At 39.6% G+C, this 26,850-nt stretch overlaps 1 protein-coding gene across 8 annotated transcripts in view; it reads right to left on the bottom strand.

Annotated features, from left to right (window-relative positions):
• The window catches only part of ehbp1 (EH domain binding protein 1), a 113,823-nt gene that overhangs the window by 6,682 nt on the left and 80,291 nt on the right, over positions 1-26,850 (bottom strand). For 5 of the 8 annotated variants that reach the window (XM_079458362.1, XM_079458359.1, XM_079458361.1 and 2 more), the window contains 5 exons: positions 23,160-23,298; positions 21,198-21,298; positions 18,767-18,893; positions 1,038-1,137; positions 76-149 (listed from right to left, as the gene is read on the bottom strand). In XM_079458362.1, coding sequence (XP_079314488.1) covers positions 76-149; positions 1,038-1,137; positions 18,767-18,893; positions 21,198-21,298; positions 23,160-23,298 — 541 coding nt within the window. The remainder of the gene's footprint in view (positions 1-75; positions 150-1,037; positions 1,138-18,766; positions 18,894-21,197; positions 21,299-23,159; positions 23,299-26,850) is intronic. The other 3 variants (XM_079458364.1, XM_079458363.1, XM_079458360.1) reach the window with 1 other exon arrangement.

The following is a 26,850-nucleotide window of genomic DNA, read 5'->3' on the forward strand; positions in this document are numbered from 1 at the left end:
CAAGAGAGGATCTTTGTCTTTCACGGTGAGGCTCTCAATACCCCCCCTCCAAATCCCTCTTTCACTCCCTCTTACCTTCAATTGCCAGCATTGCCCTTAATTCTCGGTTCAGCAGCTCAAAGCGTCTCTCCAGATCATGTTCCTTCTCCCTGGGCAAGTTGTAAAAGTTCATCAATATGTTAATTACGAAATCATTAAACACTTAAAGAAACCTTTAATAAACATTGATTCGTGAACTCGCCGGCACCTTCCCTACCTCACATTAATCTACTGCAAATAAGTGATACACAAACCGGAACACAGGGGCCGCTCGGTCGAGAACAGGGGCAGAAATGTGGGGTGGGTGGGGTATCGAGGAGCAAATTAAATTTCGCCACTTTCAAATGTATTGGAAACGAGGTAACTCGGTCCCTAATAGAATTTGTCCTTCACAGCCTGTTCAGTGACTAAAAAGAAATGAAAGAAAGAAATTATCAAGGCCCTTTTAATTGAGCACTTAAAAAGCCCTTTTCCAGTGATATAATGTGATTAGAATACTTCAATCTGTCATTTGTGAGAGCTTTGAAACTCTTTCTCTTTCTTCACCCTCTCTCGCTGGCTCGCTCGCTCTCTTTGCAGAACGAACAGCCGGACAGAGTTTTATACATCTCGCTGTCACTTTAAAAGAAAATGATAAAAAATAATTCATATGATCATCTTTTTAGAAGAAAAATGATTGGACGTATTTAAAAAAAAGTGTAAATAACGTCAGATATCGCCACAATAGCTTTTCTTAGGTGAATGAATTGCTATTTAGACGGCGAGTCTCTTTTTTGGGTCGATCCAATTCTCATAATGGTTGGAATAATACAGTCTTTGAAATCACATTATTGCAGACGATTCAGCTCTGATATGGGGTCTTGCGGTGGAAGGGCCGTCGGGGGAGGGTGGAAGTGAATGAGGGGCCCGACCTTTTGACTGGGCTTAGGTCCCCTGGGAAAATCATTTCAAGTGTGGATCTCAACATATTATAGGTCTATATGTCTGTTTAGACTCACAGTAGAGAGAGCTGGTTCTGTCTGCGGATCAGAGCGTTCTTCTTGTTGACCAGCATGAACCATTCCTGCATCATGGCCTCCTCCTCTTCCTTGTTATTCCCTGAAAACACAAACACACGACTTATCACGTAAAACCTTATTATGTTGCATAACCATTCAGGATACTTCCAGTTATTCAGTGCTATGTACACAACCTCTACACAATCCTGTGCTTAGCTCAACACAACCGTGCACAGAAACAGAAACAGACTCCTGACCGACTTCCTCTGGCACGGTTAAATTGAGCTAAGCACTTTTCTCACACCTCCTCTGAGTATAAAGTGCATCAAATAAGATTATCTGACAGGCTTTTCTCAACAAACAGACTGACACACGTGCTAGGAAGCCATCCAGATGTGTGTTTGGTACCTGTGTATTTACACATATCACAACTTTTATTGTCAATAAAACAGACCGTCTATGGATTAAGGGAAGGATTAATGCGAGCTGGTTATTTTACGGCATGGCTCGGGATTATAGTCTCAACTCTTAAGTCTTTGTACGGCTTCAAAACCGCAGCTCCAATGTGCTCGAAAAGAACACGTCCTGTGCCCGAGGCATACATGTCCAGATGCCAAACTTACACAGTCGGAAACTGCAGGTGGGGTGCCGCCCATTGCTTGGGGAACATGTACTCGACAGGTAAGGCTTCTAGGAATCTCCAACCCAGATGCAACAGTTCACTAACTGAATTCTCAGAGTAACAATTCACATGGACATTCAATCTCAGTAAATTACATTTTATGGAAAAACTAAAGAATGAAAATAAATAATATAAAATAAATAATATAAAATAAAGATGTAAGAGTCAGAATTCGATTCCAGTCATGGTTCGTTTGGACAAATTATGTCTTTAAGATTAAAAAGGTTCATCCGACCTCTGAAGGTATGAAAGGTATAGCAGACGTTGTGAGTTTGGACCTGGAGTCAGCCGTGGGGTAAACCGGTTAAGTGGGCTTCAGGAAGAATGACTCTGATGTCAGTATTCTGAGCATTTTTGTGACACTAATTATGTCTTTGAAGAGGGATGAAAGAGGAGAAAAGATGAAAGATCATTTAAGCTTATGTAATCACATCACCTACTCAATGCCCCTGTGATACCTGTCTGTTCCTGACAGCATCAACAACAGAATTAGCATCTGTACACAAACACGATCTCTCTTTTGACTAATGTGATGACTTTTGTAGCTTTAACGTCTGCTAAACGCCAGACAATTAAACAAATGTATGCATCTGAGTGAACTTAGGTGACCTTTATGTGCACTTAACTGTGGAGAGCAACGTTGTCTCGCGTCTATTTTTTGTCAAAAGAAAACAAAAAGTCATTTTTCAGAGGTTACTTGAGCAATAACGTATAAGACAATACAGCACAGTTTTATACATAATAAAACGACATTCTTAAAATATAAAAGACAATCTGTTATTTATATATTCATATTTATATATTTACATTATTTATATATGTTTTATGATATTATTTATTGTATTATTCACTAGGTTTTACTTAAAGTCCAGTGAATGAAATCTAGAGGCATCTAGTGGTGAGGTCTCGAATTGCAACCATTGGCTTACTTCACCACTCCGCCCTCTCTGTTGAAGTACTGTGGAGGCTGACACAGAACTAAGATGCGGTCACGTCTTCTCTTCTTTGTCAAGCGAGATGACGTATTTACAAAATGTGCTCTGTAGAACAGTTTGTCAACACTGTTGAAACAACATGGTGTATTACAAGCAAGGAGACCCGCGGTGTGTATGTAAATGGGAATAGCTCATTCTAAGGTAATAAAGAAATAACACTTAATTCATTATGTAACCTCTGAAGACATAGTTACGTATATTATATTGTATTTCTGTCGATAGATACTCCGAAGGATTAAAGGATGATGTTCATCAAATATGTTATAATAATGTGGATTTTAGCATGAATAAAATGCATTAACCAATTAGCAATGAGGACAAGAACAACCCACTACATCAAGAAGCAGTATGACAACGTGTGTGTGTGTCTGTGAGCACAGAGCAATTACGAGGAAGGGGGGAATGATAAGAAGGGGGATCTTCAATAAGAAACCCGATGTGGGAACTCGGCTTCGGATCTTTTCCATCATGCTGTTGCTTGGCACCATGTGACTGTGACGCCGGTCATGTGAGAGAGACAAATCCGCTAGCCACAACAAAGCCAGCGGCGGCCCCCAGAGGGACGACGGCTCCGTCACTCACACCCCCAAACCTCCCCGGCCCTCCACCAGGGGAGCCGCTCTCATGTCTGCCAGCGCCAGATGTGTGAAATTTTGCATTTGACGAAAACGCCGTTAAAGGGGGTCTGGGATTTAGGAATCAAGCCTGGATTATTGTAGTCAACTTTTAAATAGTGCAGCTCGGAAGGGATAAAGTGTGCAGTGACAGGTCATTGTAGCGACGCAGAGTCAAATGAAACAAGCAAATAATAAATGGTAATATTAAGCTTGTGTGACATTGTAAGGGAATGACGGATTAGGAGACACATCCTGGAGGCCGTCACCTAAGCTTCTGTAGTGAGAGAGCAGTGACATCAGGAAAGAAGTCCTCGCTTTACCACTAAAACAAATAGTACAAACACAAACCAACAAACACTTTTTATATACACTCTACATTGCCAACACTTCAACTCTGACCTTTGCTGGGAACATCCCACATATCAAAAACAACTATCCAGAAAATGGAAAAAAGCTTAAATCTTTTTTAATTACAATTCCCATAATTCAAATAATTTAAGACCAACTCACGGCTGAAAATGCCACAAATAGATGCATTTTATTAAAAAAATTATGTTTTTTGATGCACTTTATTTCTGATAAAGTTTGTTTTTATTCTAATATATTTGCAGCTCTGTTTTCTTGCACAAAGTGAGCAGTTTAGGATTTTGGGGCATTTCTTTCGATTTTCAGTCAAATCATTAAGTCATTGAACATCAATGCAATATGATTATTCAGCTATACAAATTTGCAATATTTTGATATCTTGTGCAGACAATGCATGAAATAATCAAATAACGGATTATCACACATTTGGACCGCACACTAATGAACCTTTTAAAAACACCAATAAGCAATAAAATAAACATTTTCCTTTAATTATATAAACCTAGTTTATTAAACCTTTTGATGGTGCATTTAGTACTCCTATTATCCTGATCAACAAATTAAATATAATTAGAAATAAACAGAACCTGTTTCTCTAGTTTAGCTGAGCACTCCCAAAATCAGCATTGAATGGAATGAAACACGGTAACTTAAAACACAAGAGCGAAACACTTACACACCCTACAGTCCACACATTCGTGCACTAGCAGGCTACAGGGACTAGACCCGTCTGCTGGGCCTGAGGCCTGTGTCAATGGCAGGGTGATCTGGCCTCTGTAGCCAAATCAGATTAAGATAGTCATCTCAGCCACTGTTGCATTCAAACCAGATAGCATTAATGAAATCCTCACACATATCCTCACACATGCCCCTTTTTCCTGCTCACCTTCAGTCATTATTTACTAACAGCAACAGCACAAAAACAACACCCAATACACTTGTTCATAAAATATATTTGAGTGAAATTGCCTGTATATATGATATCTACTCATCTAAAAAATGTATGCGCTAATTTGTCAAATATACAGCAAATTGTTTTTAGCGTCAGGGAAGAGTGTGGTATTTAAAAATATCAATTAAATAACTATACTTAAAAATATATCTTCCAAAACTGGCCAAATATGAGTACAGATTGTTTTTCATTTTCAAGGCATGTAATTAGGCAAAATGTTGCAAATAGCAAATTAATTGTTATTTTAAGGTTGTTGTTTTAATTAGAGCCTTATTTAGATATTGACTGAATGATAAAAACTAAATAACTCTGAAGTAAACCTACACAACAGGGGGATTGTTTTGCTTGGCATTTTGTTTAATTACAAAATTCCGCTTCATTTGATTTAGATAAAAATCTTTATAAAGCATTAAAAACCAGAAAAATTACAAATTAATCCCGAGTCCTGCTAAGAGCCGGGTGTCTTTACTCGAGAAGAAAAAAACAGGCCGGGTTGGAGAGAAGAGGCCATAAAGAAAAGAAAAAAGAAAAGAAATATATTAAACCCTGTGATCACAGCAAGCTCGTCTCATTTCTTATCCATCCGTTTTCTGTTTAATCCAATACCCAGTAATCCAATTTGTCTATCGGAGTTTGAAGGGGAAGATCTGCACTCACCCACCACATTTTGAACATTTACAATATATTTTTTTAAGCGTGCTGACGCTCCGTGCCTGTTCAGTCTCTGCGGCCGAGAGCTGTGTCCACTTTTGTTTTGGAAGTTAAAAACAAAGAGAGAAAAACAAGAGTAAAAATTGAGTATGGGGATGGAAAGGCCAAGATGAAGAAGGTATTGTGTGCGAGTGAGAAGAAGCTCATTAAGGGTCAGTCAGGGAGTCTTTTTGAATATGCATGAAGACAATAATCAGATCTTCTCTCGTCACTGAAGGAGAGAGCGGCGAGTACAAAAGGATTGATTTAATTACTCTGAGTGGCTCTGCAATGTGGAGAAGTCTTGTTAGCGTGGGCTAAAAGGGCCGCGCTCGCCCCGCGCCTCTCTGACGGAAGGTAGTTTACCTTTAACCACAACACCGAATCTCAGTTTCGCTAGTTTCAAAATGGACCGAACACATTTTCTCTTGATTAAACCTAGTTAACCACTAACCTTTTCCCCTGTCTGCTATTTATCTATTTATCCGGTCTTTTTAGGTGTCCGAGAGACTAAAAAGCAACAAGAGATGTGTGGAAAACAGAGATCTTCAATAACTTTGGTTTTCTCAAAAAAAACCCTAAATTTAAAGCCTTATTATTTACAAAAGTACAAAATAACCAATGCTGAGCTTAAGATGTTATTAAACCAATTTAAATAGGATCCATTAAATCGCAGTGAATTAAATTATTTTACAGATTTTGGATTGTATGTTTAGAGAATGATCACTTAATTATCACACACCGACATATGTGCATTAACAGAACACAATCAGATTAGCATTTAATTCCCCGCAAAGTGTCCCGATGCCAATCCACTAACGGTTTTCAATTGCCACTGGTATTATTGACCTTCAGCTGCACGGTTTGCGGATTATGAGAAAGAATTCATAAGCGGGGCAGATAGACACTGAAACGGGAGGAAAACAGGATCGCTGAAGTCTCTTAATGACAGAAAAGTCTTGGCTATACATACATTGTTATCATACGTGCTTTCATGTAATTGTTTGAGCGTTCGGTGAAGGGCTGACAGATGATAGGCTGTACCTTAATACTTCTTTCTCACCCGCCCCTTTAGCGCAGTTAACACAAACAGCCCCTCTCTGCAAACAACCCCGCTCCCCCGGCTAACAACACAGACACGTCTCACTTCATGTCTGATGCGGCGGGAACAATACAAACAATTTCCACGCAATATATTTCGTAGGTTTTCAAATATTGGTACGTTTGAACCGAGATGTATTTTACTCCCATTACTGAAAAGAAAAACGGTAACACTTTACAGTAAGGTGCTATTAGTTAGCGAACATTAGCTTTCAATTAACAATTTTATTTCCAGCATTCATTCACCCCTGTCGATGTTAGTTCATGTCAATAAAGTTGTTCATGTTAGTTCAAGGTGCATTAACAGTGACAAAGTTTGATTTTAATAATGTATTAGTAAATGATTAAATGTATTTTAATAAATGCTGTAGAAGTATTGTTCATTGTCAGTTCATGTTAGCTAATGCATTAACTCATTGTTAACAAATAGCACCTTATTGTGAAGTGTTAACAGAAAAACATCAAATAAATTCAGTTATCGATTATTTTTTACATTGGCCAGGAACAAAACGTAGACTATCTGAATTTTAAAATCTGTGAAAATCTGTCCACAGGCCCCTGCTCTATTAAACTGTGTTTGTATGCCCCCCTCCCTTTTAATCAATAAACATTATCACAGACTGACAGACTATCAGCTAGTGTTGTCCATTTCTTGCCGCTTAATCCCTGTGCCGCCTGTCCACTATCTCAACTTCCCGATGAGCATAACAGCCAAGACAGGCAGTTTACATTACAAAACAACAATTACAGCCCTCTTCACAACAATGCTTGGGACAAATAATAATGCAAAATGACAGAAGGGTGGAAAACCGGGACAAACAAACATTTCCATGGATGACGAGGACGGTGGGTAAATTGCATCATCCAGCAAACAAGAAATACTACAACATATACGAATCTGATGACATTTTGTCATTAAGCAAGGGTAATAATGCATTTAAAACATAGAACAAGCAATAAATAATAGATCCGAAACATATATCAACCCTAAAATACAATCTGTGTAATCTTCGTACAAAAATAAATGCGTTCCAAGGTTTAAAAAATACAAAACCCTTTTATCTTAACATGACCTTCAGGGTGAAACGCTGGGCCAGAGGTCCTCTCCTCTTTCTCTCATTCGTATTTTGACAAATACTATCATTTCCCTCTATCACCCACTTTAAGCCTACTTTTGGGAGCATTGAACACAGGGCGTTGAATCAAGGGCCTTTGGAAAAAGCAGAGTACTTCAGGTAATTAAAGCCGGGTGAGTGGCGGACGAGAGCGGTAAAAAAAAGATCACCTGGTGAAGTCCTCCGAAAGGTGTTTCATTAAAAGCCTTTTACCATACAAGCGCGGCACAATGTGTGGACGCCGTACTTTAGCACTTGTGCTCAACAGGCCCTCAGAGCAGCGGCTGGGATGAGAGCAGAAACCTATCCCGGTTAATAATCTCATAACAAAAGCTAAAAGACATCATCCTATTAACTAGCCGTCTCTAGCACTAATGCAAGCCACTGGCCTGTGCCTCTGTATAGAGAACGCAGCTATTAAAAAGGAGTGTGTGAACAGCCGGCAGGAGTCTCTGTTCGACTCGGGCCCTCTTTCACCCTTTATCTGTTGCCTCTTGTTTGGAAGCTGTCAGTGATATCATGAAGCTCAAAGATATCGCCCCCCGATATTTGTCAAATAGGTTTAATTTCGGCTGTCGGTTTTAACGGAGACATAAGAATCTGGAGGTCGTGACGAGTCTTTTATATTTTGGGCGATTTAGATATCATTTGATTCTGAGCGATAACTCTGAGGAGGAATGTTAGTGACACCTCCCCCTTCCCTCCCTTCCCTCCAGCACCTCAAACTCCTTGTTGCACATTTTACCTTTTTTCTTTTCTTCTTTATTCTCGTCTTTCTTTCTCGGAGGGAATATTAAATGAGCGAGCTGGCTGAAAGGCCCTGACACAAAAAGCGTTAAAAATTCTCATTTGGTTGTCTTTATTTTGCTAGCGCCATGTGGTCCTTGAAGATGTTGAAAACACGGGAAGCAGAGGAAAGATCAGAGTCGGCTCATTAGCATTGGGACAGAACTGGAGAGGCAGCGCTGTATAGTGGGCCCTACTCCAGAGCTCCAGTGAGAGCGGTTGGTGGTAAGCTCCCCGTTTCATTGTGCTTTTGTCTTTCCTCCGGGGCTAGCGCACCACGGGGAACTGCGCTAGCCCCAGGTTACACAAGAGAATTATGGGAAAAAATGATTTCGACCAAGGTGGAGAGGACTCGAACGTTGTCAGACAGAGGCTTCGTGTGTGAAGATGATGTTCTTGAAGAGATGACAGAGAAGGTAAATGATTCGTCTTCAAAAGTCCCCATCAAACATGTATTGAATCAACACACAGCCATTCAATCTCCTCTAAATATAGGTCATAGAGAGCGGTTCGGGTCTCTGAAAATCATACTACAGATTAAAGCGGTGTTTCTAAAACAGTCTACGTCCGTTAAGCTTTCATATGATCTGCAAATTGATTAGCTGATAAAACAAAACATATTAAAGACCAACATTAAAGGAATACTACATGACTAACTTCATTCAGCTAGCACGCAATACGTAAAATAAATCCTCAATTTCTCTACATCCTTAAAACTGATCCTCATTTTCACATTTGTGACCCTGGATCACAATACCAGTCTTAAGTAGCATTTTAGGTAAAAGCCAAAAGTACATTGTACAGGTCAAAATTATGGATTTTTTGTATAGAATCATTAGGATATTAAGTAAGGATCATGTTCCATGAAGATATTTTGTAAATATATATTCCCTACATATATAAAAATGGATGGCCTGCTACAGTGCCTCTGATTAACAACTTCAAAGGTTTTCTCAATATTTCGAATTTTTCGTACCCTCATATTCCAGAGTTTTTAAACAGTTGTATCTCCCATTTATTGTCATTTCCTGACAACACATACATCAGTCGAAAACTTTATCATTCAGCTTTCAGATTATGTCAAAATCTCAATTTCGAAAAATCGACCCATAAAACTAGTTTTGTTGTCCAGGGTCACAATTCTGTTGAAGTGGTCCACCATATGAAAAATTCTGAATATACACTAAAGCTATATCTATGCAAGGAATGCTGACCACTAGCCATCGACTAAAAATGTGTGTGATATACCATATACAGTATGTCAATACATATATATATATATATATCAAAACTTGAACTGATATTGATAGAATGCTTTATATTTTCATGAAACCCATTCGAGCGATATATATTCATTCTTTACATAAAAATTACATATTTTCATTAATGCATAGCAGTAAAGAAGGTTCAGTCAAAATGAAAAGGATAGTATCCATCATGTCTGAATAAATGCTTCCAGCTCTGATGGAACAAGCAAACCATCAGTGTTAACCGGTAACCGTTTCCATCTCGCCTGTGCCTTTCCCTGTTGTAGTGAAATGGATAAAGGTCTAGTTGGATGGGTTTATCGGGTAAATCCTGCTGGTTGGCTTGCTATCTTGAATGATGACCCTGAAGAATGTCAACAGCTCATTTCCCCAAAGCTGGAAGGAGTCACCACGGAAGTCATAATCTGCTTCTCCACAAACCCTTGATTCAAATGCTCAATCTCTCCATCTTTCCTAATATATAATAACAAGCATCATCCACTGTGCAAAATAGATGTTAGGTATTGAATTAAATGTTCTATTCATGATACGTTGCAGTGATATTTCTGAGTTCTATTCGGAAAGATTACAAAAATAGTTCTCCAGGAGAACACAGTAGATCCTACCCATTCCTACCAACCATCAGCAAGACATAACAGGCATTTTTCAATCATTTTATGGGGGTGGGGTTGACTGTTTGATGCTAGCTACCATCCAAAAAGACCCAAGAATGACCAGATGTTACCGAAATGATCAACAACCAAAGCAACAATAGCTACAGGGGAGGGAGAGACCAGAATAAATTAATGGCCGATTTCTCTTGCTTTGATGGAATTAGCGGTACTTCTTTTCTCAATGTGCCATGTGAATGTCCTTGCGTTAAACGTTTTTTTTCCTCCATTTTCTCTTTCTCTCTCTCCCCTTTTCCCCCTTTTTGACAAGTAAGGCCACCCAGCAGAAAACAACTGATGCATACCCCCAAGTAATCCCTGTGTTTATCTCTCCACTGTGGTAAGTCTGAACACAGACCCTATTATCTCACGGATTTAAGCAAACTTTCATTTATTTGTTGGCCTTGGGTATTCTCTCTCTTTAACTTCGATGCCTGAGTTTAGGATCCCCTGATTCTCCTATTCCAATGTAAATACATCTGCATAGTGTCACAATGCATCTAGCCGAGGTACTGATTAGCTGACCGAGGGGAGGCTTGTTTGCTGGGGCGGGGGGAGGGTATCTGGTACCCCAGTAGACATGTACATGTAAAAAGGTGCTTTCCAGGAGGGAGCTGTGAGCACATACATATGTATCTGTGATGTGAAGCTTCTTACAATCTCCACACAACCAAATGAAAAAAGGGTTGCATTCATGCCTCCATTTATTGCTCCTCCTCAAAGCTAAACTAACTGCGTTAAGTTGACTGCCCAACCGATTTAAAATTTTATAAGAAAATGGTCACAAATGTGCCACTCCATGAGTATTTTCTTACAAAAATATTATGAATCTAAGACTTTACATGATCTAAGTTTATCAGATGTACAGATAATAATTATGAATATGACCATCTTATATCTTTTGGATTACAGTAACATACCATTTGTCAACACAAGCCAATAATGAAGCAGGCAGTACATTTTACTCAAAACAAAACGTAAGGATATTTGTACATGATAGTTAAAGGGATACTGCACCCAAAAATTTGTCATTGTTTACTCATTTTCGAGTTGTTCCAAATCTGTATAAATGTATTTGTTCTGAGGAACACAGAGAGAGATATTTTGAAGAATGCTTATAATCAGACAGCTTTCCCCCCATTGACTCCCATAGTAGGAAAAATACAATGGTAGTCAAAAGTGCCCCTGAACTGTTTGCTGTCCTACATTCTTCAAAATGTCTTCTTTTGTGTTTATCAGAACAAAGATTTATACAGATTTGGAACAACTCGAAGGTGAGTAAATGATGACAATTTTTTTTTTGGGTGAAGTATCCCTTCAAGACTGACTTTGTTTACGTTAAGCACATATTGCAGCCGTTTAAATCTATACTGTATCTGTTATCTCATCTACTTAGGGCCCTCTGTTTACATACGAAGAGGTGTGAAATTCTAGGGGGTTATCAGAGCTTGAGCAACTCTCCATTTAGATTCACACTAAACCGTGAGAGACGCTGAAGCGGCTACCTGTAGAGACGACAAATTAGCACAAGCAGCAAGATCCTGTCAACAGCAGAATGTTTTTCTTGCTAACATATGATTTGCTTTTATTTGCTTAATCTGTCTTTCAAGTAAATGGCAACTTCTGAACAAACAGTTGCGATGAGTGACACGCATCTGTTGTGCCCCGAAGACTTGCAGCTTTTAAAAGACTGTCAAAAGCTTTTTAAAAACTTTGTGTTATAAAATGATAACACAAGTATGTCAAACACTAAGGCTGACATTTATACATTGACAGATGCTTTTATCCAAAACAATGTGCATGTTCAAATAATTCATTCTGAGTTTCAAGTAGAGTAAGTTTATTCCCTCGAAACTGTGATGTTGCAAGCACCATGCTCGACCAGTTGAGCTATAGACTGTTTAATCGGATGAAAAAGCTTTTCCTGGCCCGAAGTTAACTTCCGGTCTGTGTTTGTTTATCGGCCTGGCTAGTGGCTAATAATATAATAATTTAAATTTTAATCAATTTATAATACTAATTGTATTAAATGAATTACACGTTGAATTTTATGCTATATTAATTTGATTAAATAAACAATCTGTTGAATGGGTTGTGTAACTGTCAGATTTAAGTTCAGTCAAGTAACGGTCAACATTATTGGTAACCCAAAATTAAACTGGCTAGACATACTTTTAACTTGCTAGCTAATGTAAGTTACTTGCTATTTCTTTTGCTTGTTTTTAGAAATAATCTCCAGGGACTCTATTCTTTGTGGAAGTCAATCGAAAGGTAAATTTGGGCCACAAAAGCGTGCAGTCTGTTTATGTTGATGCCTTGAAACCGTCTATAGGAATACTCTATAATGCCATGGCATATCGTATAAAGAAGCTACCTCTACATTCACTTGCTAAACTAGATTGAGAACACCAGGCCAAAAGGCACAACTGAGAGAAGACGAGGAATGTGGCACAGCTTGGATTAGAGGAAAATGAGGTTAGTTCAGGGTGGAGGTGTTCTACTCCCTCCGTGTTGTAGTTACTTCCCTCCCGCGGTGTGCCTTTGCATAATTTGCCCCTCCTCCCCCATTAGAGCGGACGGTTCGTCTCCCCGGGCCATGTGTTAGAACAAATTTGAGCAGTGTCATATTGCACGTATTTCAACAAGGCCAATGCGGTTCCCGCCCAATTTGCTTAATGAATTAAGCCGAGGAGAGTAATGGATGTGCTAACACTATTAGCCGCCCTCCACGTATGTGCGTTGTGGATTCTGGCGTTTTCTTTTCTCCCCCCTTCAAACCCTTCTATTTCTTCTCTCTCTCTCTTTCTCTCCTCAGGACAAATTGATAATGAGTCTCCTCCCTATGGTAACTGTAAAAGTGTCTTCCTTTGCTATCTCTTCATCTCTGCTAAGTGGCTAACAGCAGAACAATAGCATTTAAATGGTCATTTCCATTAGCTTAAATGAGCTGTTTTGGGTGTCGTTAGCGTGTTTTAGCATGCTAAAGGTGGGCTGGGGAAGAAGCTGTGTGCTGATAAGGTTCAGGTAGTACGTTAGAGGAATGTGTAGCCTAGAGAGGGCCATACAAAGGGAAATGAACAACAACTGGGCTAGCATAGCAGGGCTGTTAGCAAGTGAATGGCCCTAATTACGGGCCAACCCCGCGTCATTACACTTAATTGTAAAGTGCGTCTTAATCAGTTTCCATATGAAAAGGTCTATTAATCAAGTGCATGACTGAAATTCAATTATGTTGTCAGGAGACAATTTGTAAACCAAATAATGATCAATTATGCAAACAGAGTCCCGCGCACACAAACTGTTTTGGTAGGCTTCCAGAGGTTAAAGAAAAAAAATTACCTGGCTGATCCTACCAGAATAAAAATATGTTTTTTTACAAAAAATATATTATAATAATCGCACAATGAATAAAACGGTCTCTCATGATCACAGGGATGAACTTTGAAACCGTCGGGCGGTGTACCAATCCCATATTTCACTCTCCTCCACAATAAAGACAAAAATCCTATAAAACTAAAGACAGACACACACTCCAGTGGCACAAAAATACAACAAAAAAATGAACCAAAAGAGCCCAGGAGATCATCGAGGTCTTGGCTGACGTTGTGGAGAGGTTTTTCTGCGCACATAGAGCCGCAGTGGCATGGCACTAGCTGCGTTTGGCTGGGTTTTACTGGAACGGCAGTCAAAGAGAGAGAGAGATGAAAAGGCCTCAAGATGCTTCAATAAAGGGGAGATTATAATAAGCGCCATCATTGTGCCTCTTTTGAAAATGTTAATCAGGCATATCACTGCCTGCCTGCAATGCCACATGTAGCAGCATTTAACTTAACTTCACACCAGCAATTTAGAGGACAGCAAGGCCACTGCATAACGCATGGGGGGGGGCAGACGGATGAAAGCGTAAAGAGAAAACAAACAGGGGGTAGAGAGGGACCCGACTCGTGTAATTTCCGTGCCGTTATAAAAATATAAATTACATGTCTCTCAATGCAGGCCCTATCTCCAGCAACCAACAAACCCTACCCCCTCAAGACATCATCCACCCCGTGCGTTTTATCTTAAGATTCTCAGACAATGCCTGGAGGATCCCGTTCTCTAATCTTCCTTAAAATCCCCTTTCATCCAACTGTTAAAGAATGTTTGAAAGCCTGACACCGGACCAAAAAACCCTCTTCACATCTGGGAAAAGCTTTTGGAGGGAGGGGTGCTGTTTGGGGGTTTGAATGTGAAGTCAATGCAACTTAACTAATTAAATAGTTTTTACTCTCTGAACACCCAAACAGCCGTAGAGATTTAATGTCGCTGATGTAATGATTTTTTCTTCTTATACTGACCGTTCTAAAACCCCAATAAACCGGACATTATTTTGACTTTTTAATACATCACCAATGTCTTACAATATGAATAAATGAAGACGTAAGGTCACAACGGCGATCTGCGTGTAAAGGTCCGGAGAGATTTAAAACAAGCGCCAGGAACAAAGGCCAAAAAATCCAGCAGCGAAAAATGGACCATTCTGATGTTAACCAGCTCTTGAAGACGAGCATATATTCCGGCACTGAACCTGAATAGACGTTCACCTTCCAGATCAACCGTTGGCCATTGGTCGTGCTGATAAAAGCCACCCTTATGAGCCAAATTCCTGCGTCTGTGTCTCCGTACTTACTTTCCTCCTCTCGCTGCGCACGCCTGGCAGGAAGGCTAAACAAGGTCTTGAAAATTATAACGGACAAGGTACTGAACTAGCATACAAATTCCAGGGAAGAGAAATAATAAGACAGAGGGAAAGTGAGGACAGAAGAAAGAGAACAGCGTGAGTTTACGATTGCGGCGATTTTAACCGATGAGTGCCGAATGCAGGAGACATCACAAAATGTCTCGTCTACAGAACCGGGACGAGTATTATGCTCTAAACAATTTTCCTTCTCTTACTGTGGAAAGATTATACTGGTTATCCCATTAATGCTGCTGAAATGCCATTCTAGTGTCTTTAAGCTCTTGCATAGGAGGTCAAGAGGAGTATGCCACCGCTTACAAGCATGCTGTGGATGTAATCTTCCCAAAGTTACAATAATTAATGTTAAGCTTCTTTAGCAATACGTTTCTGAAAGAACTTGCCTGATAATATACTTAAAGCTGTGTTAGCGGTTAGCTGTTGTCTAAGCTTGGAGACCATTTCCCTATGCGACTCACGTAGCCAAGCTTAAATCTTTAGTCAAACTAAGGGGACGGTTACAAGCATGTTGCCTTAGCCACACAAGCAATTCCATTTCAGTCTTGGCGGAGCGGAGATCTATAAACGCAGACACTCGAGCAATTATTTCTGCATGACCACCGCTGCCTTGGAATGTGGGCATGGAGAATTAATGTGGGAAAACTGATGGGGGAGAAGGGAATAAAATGACAAACAAAAATGGCGTTTCAAGTCTAAGGTTCTGAAAAAAAGCCACCAATAAAAACGACCACGTCAGCGTGTCAATCTCAAACCTTTTCTAACGCCACAGAATCTCTGTTTTACCAGCGCGGAATGCGATGGCTTGTCTGTAAACTACATTAAGCTGATGATATCCGTCTTGTATGAATTTCTGTGACCGCGGCAGAGAAAAAGAGGAAGGATTAGCATGCAATAAAACCTGTGTCAATCTTATCAGACTCAAGTGCAATTTTTAAACATATGTTAATCTCCCAAAAAACTCATTCTTCCCTCTGTGCTTTTTAAAAATCTCTTATCGAGGACTCTGTAGGTGTGTGGGTTTGGAGCACCTTTAAATGCCATTATTTTCATAATTGCATTCATTGTTGCAGGTTATAAAGCAATTTGAAAATCATATGTGTGCATAAATGCATGTTGAGCAGATGTCAGGCAGATGCATTCATGGGGTTGCGTAGTATCAAAAGCCGCAGAGATAACATTTACACGCGTTTCAATGCTACGCGCTGAAAATGTTCAATGCACTTCAGCGAGGCATTGTGCCCAGGACAGAATGGCTGGTGTGTGAATACCTCTCTTTCGATTTGGCAATAGGTTCAAAATTGATATGTTCCGAAAATCTGGGTGACAATAACACATTTAGACGTAATTCCGGGCGTGTGGCTAAAAGAGATGCTGGCTGAGCTGCTGGCGAGTGTATGTGTGTAGGACACTGCTCCCTCTGGTGTGGGAATAACAAGTTCATTAGGCGGGAGCCACCGCAGGCCTGGCTGTTCCCCCGAGCGCTCGGCACTTCTAGCCCATCAGCGGCTGCATCATTAGGACTCTGCCATAATTAAGAGCTGTTAGAAAGTGAATTCTCCAACTGCAGATTAGAAAATTAAACTATTTACTGATTACATATTAATAGAAGACAACAATAGCAGTCGCCATAAGCTTGGAAGGCAACCAAGGAATACATCTGTGTACTTAATTACCATAAACAATGGTTGCATGGAAATAGAGTTTTATACGCATTCCCTTCTGTAATACGCCTGATATCAGAAGACACTTGACAATTCGTGTTCAATTATCTCCATTCTTTAATGTGCTGTGAACTGCGCACAGTAAATAAATTAACCAGCCCAATTACTGTGAATTCATCTGGGAAACAAACGCAAAAAAACCCCAGCAGAATAAAGCAAAGCGTACTGTATAATGAGAGGGGGATGGGGTGTAACAAATAGTTTTATTCGACGTTTTTAATGTAAACTTTTTTTATATACTGTATGTATATACAGTATATCTGTTTTGATATTTATATATAAAGGTGTTAGTCTTATATACATAAATGTGTAAGAAAGAATTTTCTTAGTAAAATAAGCAAACCGGTTGTGAGGCCTGAAGTCACAAGGAAGGAAGGTCATACACAATTTCCATATACCATTATCAGATGCTATAGGCAAACAACATACAATGCTAATATAAACTGATTGTTTGCTGTTAAACTTTTGAAAAAAAAAAAACACTTTATCTACATAACAAAATCCCTTCATAACAAAATCCCAGATATCCAGACAATTTATTTAAATATTGACATCTATGAGCCTGTAGTGTACACCGTGAACCTATAACAGTTTCACGTAAATGTGTGATATAAATAAAAAAGTGCCCCTTAACGGTTGTTTACATGGAACCCTCACTTGAAACAGTATTGCTTACATCACAATTTAAGCGGATACTGATTTAACGAACACAGAGCATGGCACGGACCTACATTATGTACTGTAGATACAAAATCAACAGTATATGGCATTTAATACTTCAAATACTGTACATTACATACTCTAACATATAATCTAGTTTGTTTTAAATATATACAGCCACAGAAAAAAACAAAAAAACAACTTCGGAGAAATGTTGTAATTCACAGAATGAAACTAAAACGATAATTTGACGTATGAATAGTAATTTCAGAAAAACAATTTATATAGGAGTATATATATTAGCTATTGAAGCTGTTGTTGATGGAACATGTACAACAGTAGTCTTGTGAACCTGACAGCATTGAGAACAGTAAAATGCATGCACTAGCTTAACCAGGTAAGCACATTAAGGTGAGACTCGTACATGTGGTCTGGTGTGTAACAGTGCTTCTTATTTCTGTCTGTGAGTGTATAAATCTTTCTAAAATGTTTGGTACAGTTCTCCTGCTAGGTATTCAAGCCCCATATCATTGCAAAAAAAAAACTTCAAATGGACACGATGGCTTTGACTTCAACAGGGTCCAGGTGAGTGTGAAGTGAGAGAGAGAAATGGATGGAAGGTTGGGCAAACACAAAACTGATAGTCTTGATATCGTTTCAATGCGACGGAGAAGCATAAAAATTCAACCGGCTATTTTTCCCTCCCTTTTTTCCACCCCGACTTCCCAAAGCTGCCCTGTGAGAAATGATTGTTTCCTATCAGCATCCGGATGGCCATGAAGCTATTCTCCAATTTCACTTATTGAGGTGCCTTGCTAGAAATGGAGCTCCACGCATTTGACAAAGCCCCGACGGCCCTTTTTTCCTGCTACATACACCTGAAAGATTGCTCCACAACCTTTCATATGTGTATATGTGAGAGGGAGAGCGAGAGAGCAATAGAGCACGCGCGCATGTATCTATTAATGTGTCTTTCATTATTTCAACGTTCCCTTTTTCGGTCCAGCCCCTAACACCACCCCTCCCCTTTTTTCTTCCTCGCCTCTTCACCCTTTACCCCTCTGCCGTATCCCCCTTTCTCCTGCCCTCCCTCTCTCTCTCCTACAGCATATCATTGAAGGCCAGATATGGGTTCTGTTGCGCATGGCTGCGCGGTGCTGTTCAATAGTGGCTGGCTGGCGGACGCTATCAGCACTAGTTATCAGCACCCATGAAGGCTCTCTTATCACGGCGGCCCAGAGAGCCTTCCTGCATCCTCACCGCCCCTTTTCATATCCCCGCTGCCGCCCCAACATCCCGGCTTCAAAGATTCACACTTCCCAAACTCCATAAGAGTTTGTGAACGCTCAATTTGCCAAAACTGTTTACAGTGTAATTGGGCGGCGTACCTGTGTCCATGAGATAGCGCAGACGCTTCTCCACGCGCGAGGCCCGAGTGTCGATCTGCCTCTGCTCGCTCTCCAGCGCCGCCAGTTCTCCCACCACGTACTGACTGGTGTCTTTGAACGCTTTCTGCTGACAGAGAATAAACGAGAGGGGGAGAGTGATGAGAGGCGGAAAATAAAGCATGGCATCCTGCGTTCGTAGAGGTTTTGCTATTTATTAGCTACAGTGGGTATAATGACATGTGAGTTTTGCTTTAATGAAGCCCATCATTCTTTCGTTTTCTACTGCTTATTGTGTTTCCTGTGTGTATTGTTGTCCACATCAAATAGGGTTAAAAAAGCATAAACATTTTTTAGAAATCATTGTTAAATAAGCATAAAAACTGGTAAATTATAAAACATGGATTTGATCAATTATAAAACATAAAAATAATAATAAATAAGTTATGAAAAAAATAAAAAAATAAGTCAAATCTATATTTTTTTTAATCTAAAACACAATATGTAAACATGTATTTAATATAATAAATGCAATCTACTAAGCCTACTAATGTACATGCAGCACATCCTGTAAAAATACAAAAATTAAAAACGAGAAAATTGTATATTAAATTGATAATCCACAGCACATTTCAGCTATAACAAACATTTATTCACTTACGGACCATGTGTGATGCTTTAGACAAAAGGTTGCATTCACACACATTCAAATACTAATTGACCTCCGGTATAACAGAATATGACAGCAGTCGGGTGCGACACTAAAGAGAGACTAAATTGAAATATATGGAAGAGGTGGGTCAGAGCCTAAGGGCCTATCAGCAGGGATCTAACAGATCCACACACATGCGCAAATTTACTCTCATGTACACATTTGTCAGCAAACTCCCCCTTTCAATCCCCTCTGGCTCGTGGGAGTGAAGGATGAGACAGTGATTAAAGAGAAACACAGTAATTCAACTGCACGCTTATTTCTAAGTGTGCGTGATTGTGACAGTCCTCTTTTATTCCACTTGTTCATCAATCTCTCCTTCATCCTTGCCACCTAAACTCTGACTATTCTCAGGAAAGGAGGGGGGAGAAAAAGCCCACTCATTTAAATTCCCAACCTACAGATAGCTGGAAAAAAATATATATATATATTTAGTGCTGATGCACCTTATTTTATAATGGAAAAGAGGGAAATGGGGAAAAAAGTTTTATTTTCCCCAAGACAGCACTTTTTCTGCCTGATTCCTTCTGCTGTCCATCAAACTCCACCTTCCTCTTCCTCGTCGCTTTATCAAATACTTCTCCAACAAATCAATTTTACACATGATCAGCCCCCTCCCCCTGCCCTCGCCTCTGCCATAATTAAGTGTTGAAATTTCCATATATATTATATTAATGCAAACATCATTCGCTGGGTAATTCAGCTTGAGCTGGGTAATGGGCAAGTTCAACACCCATTAACCCCTACACAGAGAGGGGGCAGAGTTGGTCTCAACTGACCCTCTCTCTCTCTCTCTCTCTCTCTGTCTGTCTTTATCTGTCCCACTCTTCCCAGGGTGCATTTCTCTTTGCTTTGGCTGTATATATGTGGTGCTCTAATAACTAAATCTTTTTTTTTCGACGTGGAGAATGAAGGACTTTAAACAAACCATAATATATACCACTTCACAGATTCACTTTTACATTTATTTTTTTAAATCATACATATATAATTCTTAAAGATGTTTGTTTGACATTTTGATTTGTTTAGACATTTTCTGTTGGTTGTATTCTGTTCACATGGTAACACAGTGTTAAAAAACTAAAACAGGAAGTTATTTCCGACCAGTTCTGGACCAGCATTGTTTACATTTTCGGAAGTGGTCTATAAATTGGTTATTTTTAATTTAATTTATATACATTTTTTTTGTGTTCATTGTATTAAATTAAAACTACTCAACCGTTATGGATTCTTTGTGGCGGTTAAAGGGCTAGATCACCCAAAAATTCTGTCATAATTTCCTCACCTTCAAGTTGTTCCAAACCTGTTTACATGTTATACTTTATTCTGCTGAACATAAAGATTATTAGAATATTAGCAATTTTCTGTTTTGGGACATTATTGACTACCTTATATTGTAGGAACAATTTAATTGCCCCAAGGTGTCCCAGAACATTTACTTTCATAAATTCTTCTAAATATCTCATTTTGTGTTTAACGGAACAAAAAAATACAATATTTTTTTCAACTATGTTAGTGAAAGATGCCCCAGAACCGAAAATTGCAAAAATTCTTTGAAATATCTTTCTTCGTTTTCAACAGAACAAATAAATGTGACATCAATGTTAAATAAAACTCCCTCACAGAAGATTTGACTGCATGTGTGTGATTTGACCCTACTGTATATCACGCTAGCGTCAGAACCAGCAGCGGCAACAGAGAATTTAAATATGCATGAAGTACTTCATCTTCAGTTGGCTTTCGTCCATCTATTTCCGTCACAGGACCTCTCTCCTCGCCCGTCCGCTTCAGATCTTCAGGTACTGATCTCTGCCTTTTAACCTCTGAAAAGAGAAAGTAAGCGAGAGATGCTGAAAGTTGATAGAGTTCGGCAGAATGGCAAATGAATAAGATGTTTTTTCTTCATCAGAAGAAGCCCATTTAAATACAATCACTCAGATCTGATATGTCCATTAAAGCAATCACACGGCATATATAAACACCTCATACAGCTGATATCAAACTGTTATTATTCCTGAAGGTCTCTAAAGAGACACTTCAGTGCTATCTTCAGATTAAGCGTAATTGGAAGACCTGCTTGTAATATGAAAACAAACCCGAGTGTTACAGGCTTGACCATCTTCATGCATTAAATACAGTATCTCACAGAACTGAGTACACCCCTCACATTTTTGTAAATATTTTATTATATCTTTCCATGTGACGACACTGTAGAAATGACACTTTGCAACAATGTAAAGTATTGAGTGTACAGCTTGTATACAAATGTAAATTTGTATGCCCCCTCAAAATAACTCAACACACAGCCATTAATGTCTAAACCGCTGGAAATAAAAAGTGAGAACATCCCTATCTGAAAATGCCCAAATTGGGCCCAATTAGCCATTTCCCTCCCAGGTGTCATTTGATTCGTTAGTGTTCCAAGGTCTCAGGTGTGTTAAATTTGGTGTTGTAGCTCTCACTCTCTCATACTGGTCACTGGAAGTTCAACATGGCACCTCATGTCAAAGAACTATCTGAGGATCTGAAAAAAAAGATTTGTTGCTCTACATAAAGATGGCCTAGGCTATAAGAAGATTGCCAAGACCCTGAAACTGAGCTGCAGCATGTTGGCCAAGACCCTCAGCCGTTTAACAGGACAGGTTCCACTCAGAACACGCCTCCCCATGGTCAATCAAAGAAGTTGAGTGTACGTGCTCAGTGTCATATCCAGAGGTTGCCTTTGGGATATAGACGTATGAGTGCTGCCAGCATTGCTAAAGAGGTTGAAGTTTGGTCCAGATGGTGTCAAGCTATGTGGCGGAAACCGGGTGGAGTACAAAGACAAGTACATCTTGCCTACAGTCAAGCATGGTGGTGGGAGTGTCATGGTCTGGGGCTGCATGAGTGCTTACTGCACTGGGGAGCTACAGTTCATTGAGGGAACCATGAATGCCAACATGTACTGAGACTGGGCCATAGGGCAATATGATAACGACCCCAGCTGAGGGTAAAGGTGATGGACCTAAACCCTATTGAGCATCTGTGGGGCATCCTTAAATGGAAGGTGGAGGAGCGCAAGGTCTCTAAAATCCACCAGCTCTGTGATTTCATCATGGAGGAGTGGAAGAGGACTCCAGTGGCAACCTGTGAAGCTCTGGTGAACTCCATGCCCAAGATGGTTAAGGCAGAGCTGGAAAATAATGGTGGTCACCCAAAATATTGATACTTTGGGCCCAATTTGGACATTTTTGCTTGGGGGTGTACTCACTTTTGTTGCCAGCGGTTTAGACATTAATGGCTGTGTATTGAGTTATTTTGAGGGGACAGCAAATTTACACTGTAATACAAGCTGTAAATTCACTGTACTTTACATTGTAGCAAAGTGTCATTTCTTAAGTGTTGTCACATGAAAATGTACAATAAAATACTTACAAAAATGTGAGTGGTGTACTCACTTTTGTGAGAACTGTATATTCATTATTACACAGCTCTTCTGATAGGTCAAAAAAGGTCTCAAAATTCTGCAGTTAAATATTTTTGTGTAATAACTGCTAAACTTGATGATCGTCTCTGCCTGCGGTCTCGTTCTGCGCATTATAAAATACATTTTTAAGTGTTATAAAATCTATATTTCTGGTAAACTCATGTATTTAATAGAGAGGTAGTAGTAAAATATAAGGAAGTGACATCAGAGGCCCTTACCTGGCCTGGTCTCCACAAACTGGCTGAAGGATTTAAGCTGTGTTTTCCTGACAGCTGACTCCTTGTGGAAAACGACAGGACTGCGCAGACGTTCTGTAGCCCTGCGAAGACGCTGAGCGTTCAGCTCATCTACATTATTCTATAAAGACATAAAAAAACAAAGTTTAGAAAGAAAAAAGTGCAGCCAACTTAAAAGTAGAGCAGAGTCATTTGAATAAAAGTTGCTTTAGTTGCTAGTTGACATTAAAGGAGAGAGACAAATTAGACACACATGACCAAGAAATGTTTAACGATGGAGTGCCACGCCTGAAGAATGGTTGAAGAAAGGTTCTGCGGCATTTGGTACATCTCGAAGTCCCACATTAACTCACAAGCACAAAGAAAATAAGGCAATTAAGTCTACTTTCAACAAAACCTGAGCCAGAAAATGTATTCAGATTATGCAAATTAAAAGCACTATTGTCTTGGAAGCGAACACGTGTTAGCGGCTTCTCGCCGCCGCTTCCAATCACCGCAATATTTAAATGTGTTATTATGTGCTGGGCCCAATAAGCCAAGCAGACTGGAAAGCGAAACGACAGTGTTCAGAATAACATCTGCAATGTTAATAATAATAGGAAACGTCTAATAAAGTTCGCAATTAGCGAACACGTTCCACTGCTTGAGACTGAGTGGGAGAAACATTGTTAGCGCAAACGCTAGCTCACTGGTGTGTGTACAAGAACCAAACAGCTAATAAAGACAAGCGTTCACATCCGCCCGCGCGCATACAGACATACAAGCGAAGACACAGACTTTGGCCTGTTCATTCTTAAATGATAACTTGAAAACAAAGATGCAATTAGAATGTACCTGGAGAAGAGAATTTATCCTAAACTCATTTAGTGTCTCAATGTTTGAGAATGAGTAAAAGCTGTTTATCTGACAGACCCAACACATTTATTCAGAGAAAATATTAGTTGTCAAAGTCCTAATTTGCACCTTCTCCTGAGGCATCTTGAGAATCCAAAACCACCTCTGACATTATAAAACAGGCTTAAAAAATTACGTAAATATGCAGTGAGACAGTTTTACGAAGTTTAGGGAAATCATTGCAAATCTGACTGGTGACTTAAGTGTCGCAACAATACACACTTCACCTCCGAGGTTTAGAAATTCCTATAGGTCATTTTGAAAACATTACGTCATGTTGGTGAAAAAGAAAAAAGAAAAAAAAATCACCCTAAATCCAAGTACTCATCACACAAAACCAAAGCTGTGAGCGTTTATGTGTTAAACCGCCACATTCAACAGCCTGAATCTCTAGAGACAGAACAACTAAGCCCTTTAACCCCGTCTGATTCCTCTCGTGTTAAAGTCCAAAGAAAACAAACAGGATTCAAACCCAAAGCCTTGCTAGAATCTCCCTCTCCCGAAGGACCCGAGGCCTCCAACCCCAGTTTACAAACCTTCCTTGAAACACCTGCCCCCACGGCCCCTCGGTACCCCTGGCTGGGGTAGATATCATGGCTATCCCCGCATCGCGATCAGAGCTTTTTAATCTGTTATCGCCCCGATCATTATTGTGGCGGTGGGTATTATTTTGGCAGAGATGCGTGCGTGTGTGTTTTTGGGATGCGTGACTAATGTTGCGGTCCGCTGCTCATTGCAGGCGGTTATCGTGCACCACCACGGCAGCAGGCTCACAGTGCATAGAGACAATTGCTAATGAGACACAACTGAAAACACTGGGTGTGCGCTTGGGGGAAACGGCTCTGTCCTGGACCATTCTACCCTGGCCTTGAGGAATTGTGGCATAGGAGAATCCTCCAGGGAGCGGAGCGGTTGATTCAGGGTTTTTTAAGACTAGGCAGTCTAGTGCTAACAGGAGGCTGGGTTTGTTAAGCCCTTAAGAAATAGAAAGAAAGTGGTCCTAATGTCTTTTGTTTTAAATAAGGCAAAGGTTGAAAATATCATGAGAGAAAAAAAGAAGCAAAGAAAGAAAAGATCAGTCATTCATCGAGGCCGCAATGGTGAAAAGAGCAGAGAGAGAGAGAGAGAGAGAGAGAGAGAGAAAGCTGCTCTTTCTTCAAAGCCTTGCTATTTGTAACCCTGCTGGATCCTCCCCTGGGCTGTTGTGCAGGTCTGCAGCAGGTGCTGGACTGTTCACGAGAGAGGCAGAGTCGCTAAAAGCTTTTACCAGCAATATTCCAGATGGATCTGCGAAAAGTGTTTAGATTTCAGTGAATCCATAATGTCATTTAAATGATGGGTTCCTGCACTGATATTGATGCTCCACTTCTTGACACAAGTGTTAAATCTAATGTGAAAGATAATATTGCATAACATTTTGACAGTATAATAAATCAAAGTATCAGAAACCTCACCAAGAGGGAAATTTGTCTTAGTTAAATTAGGATGTGTAAGTCGCTTTTGTTAAAATTCCTTTTTACTGGTGTGTTCTCTTATTTTAAGATATGTCATGGGAATTTATTTTCAGTTAAGACATACATTTTTAGACAGATTTTTTATTTTAGTCTGGGACTAGCCTTATCTGTGAAACCAGTCAATTATGTTTTGCTGTACAATACTTTTTATTATTATCCCAAGCCCTAAGTAACCCCCTAAAATAATTTAATTCTGGAATCTATAGACGGTTTCAACAGACATACACACCTGGCCCTAAACTACCTTCTGGTCTGTGTTTGTTTTTCAGTCTGGCTAGTGGCTAATAGTGTAATAATATTTATATTTGAATACATTTATATTTTGCTGCATAATAATGGTATTTAATAAACAATTTGTTTAATTTTATTGTATGTTAATTTTTTTTACAACAATAAGTCAACGGGTTGTGTAACTTTGTTGCATTTAGGTTTAGCAAAGTAATGGTTCTTCTACAGGTTACCCAAAATAATACTAGAAAGACATAATTTTGCAAGATAATGTAATTTACTTTTTATTTCCTTTGCTTGTTTTTAGAAATAATCTAGTATTATTTGCCGATATGTACCGGAAGAGAAGACTCCGTAAACCTCAACCAGTCATTTCACATCTGCTGCAAATCACTGAATAACTCTACCAACACAAACCACCACAACACTAGTCATCTACAATCCTGTCAACATCTATTTACAGGAAAACCTCTCTGTCAGCAGAGAGACGGAGCGCGAGCAAGAGCCAGAGAAAGAGGGCAAACAGGTAGAGGGAATGTAGTTCAGTATAGCAGTATAGACTTCTGTGGTCTCTGAAAATACCCTGCAGTCACCACCTGGGGGCTCTAAATACAGCAGCGAGACAGCAGGTCATCACACACACACACACACACACACACACACTAATCATATCAATTATAGACAGGTATTCATGTGCTTACATTACACATATAGATCCCTGGTATATAAAACATGCAACAAATCAATCTAGCGCTTGTCGTGAGCCATGCACGGCTGTCAATGTGCCTAAAGCTTTTTCACCTTCTCTCTCTGTCAGAAAAGGTCACGTTTGATATGACAGAGGTCTTGGATATTAGATGTCTAATGCCTGTTAAAGTGTTCTGGCTTAACATATAAAAACACATAGGCCCGGCTTTACAGACAAGGCTTAAGGCTAGCCCCAGACTAAAATGGATGTGTGGCCAGTCTTATCTGAATATAACTTGCTCAGAAATATCTCAAAATATATCAGTGCCATTGTTTTGTCTCGAGATGCA

Source organism: Barbatula barbatula (assembly GCF_947034865.1).
Source record: "Barbatula barbatula genome assembly, chromosome: 6".
Taxonomy (NCBI): Eukaryota; Metazoa; Chordata; class Actinopteri; order Cypriniformes; family Nemacheilidae; genus Barbatula; species Barbatula barbatula.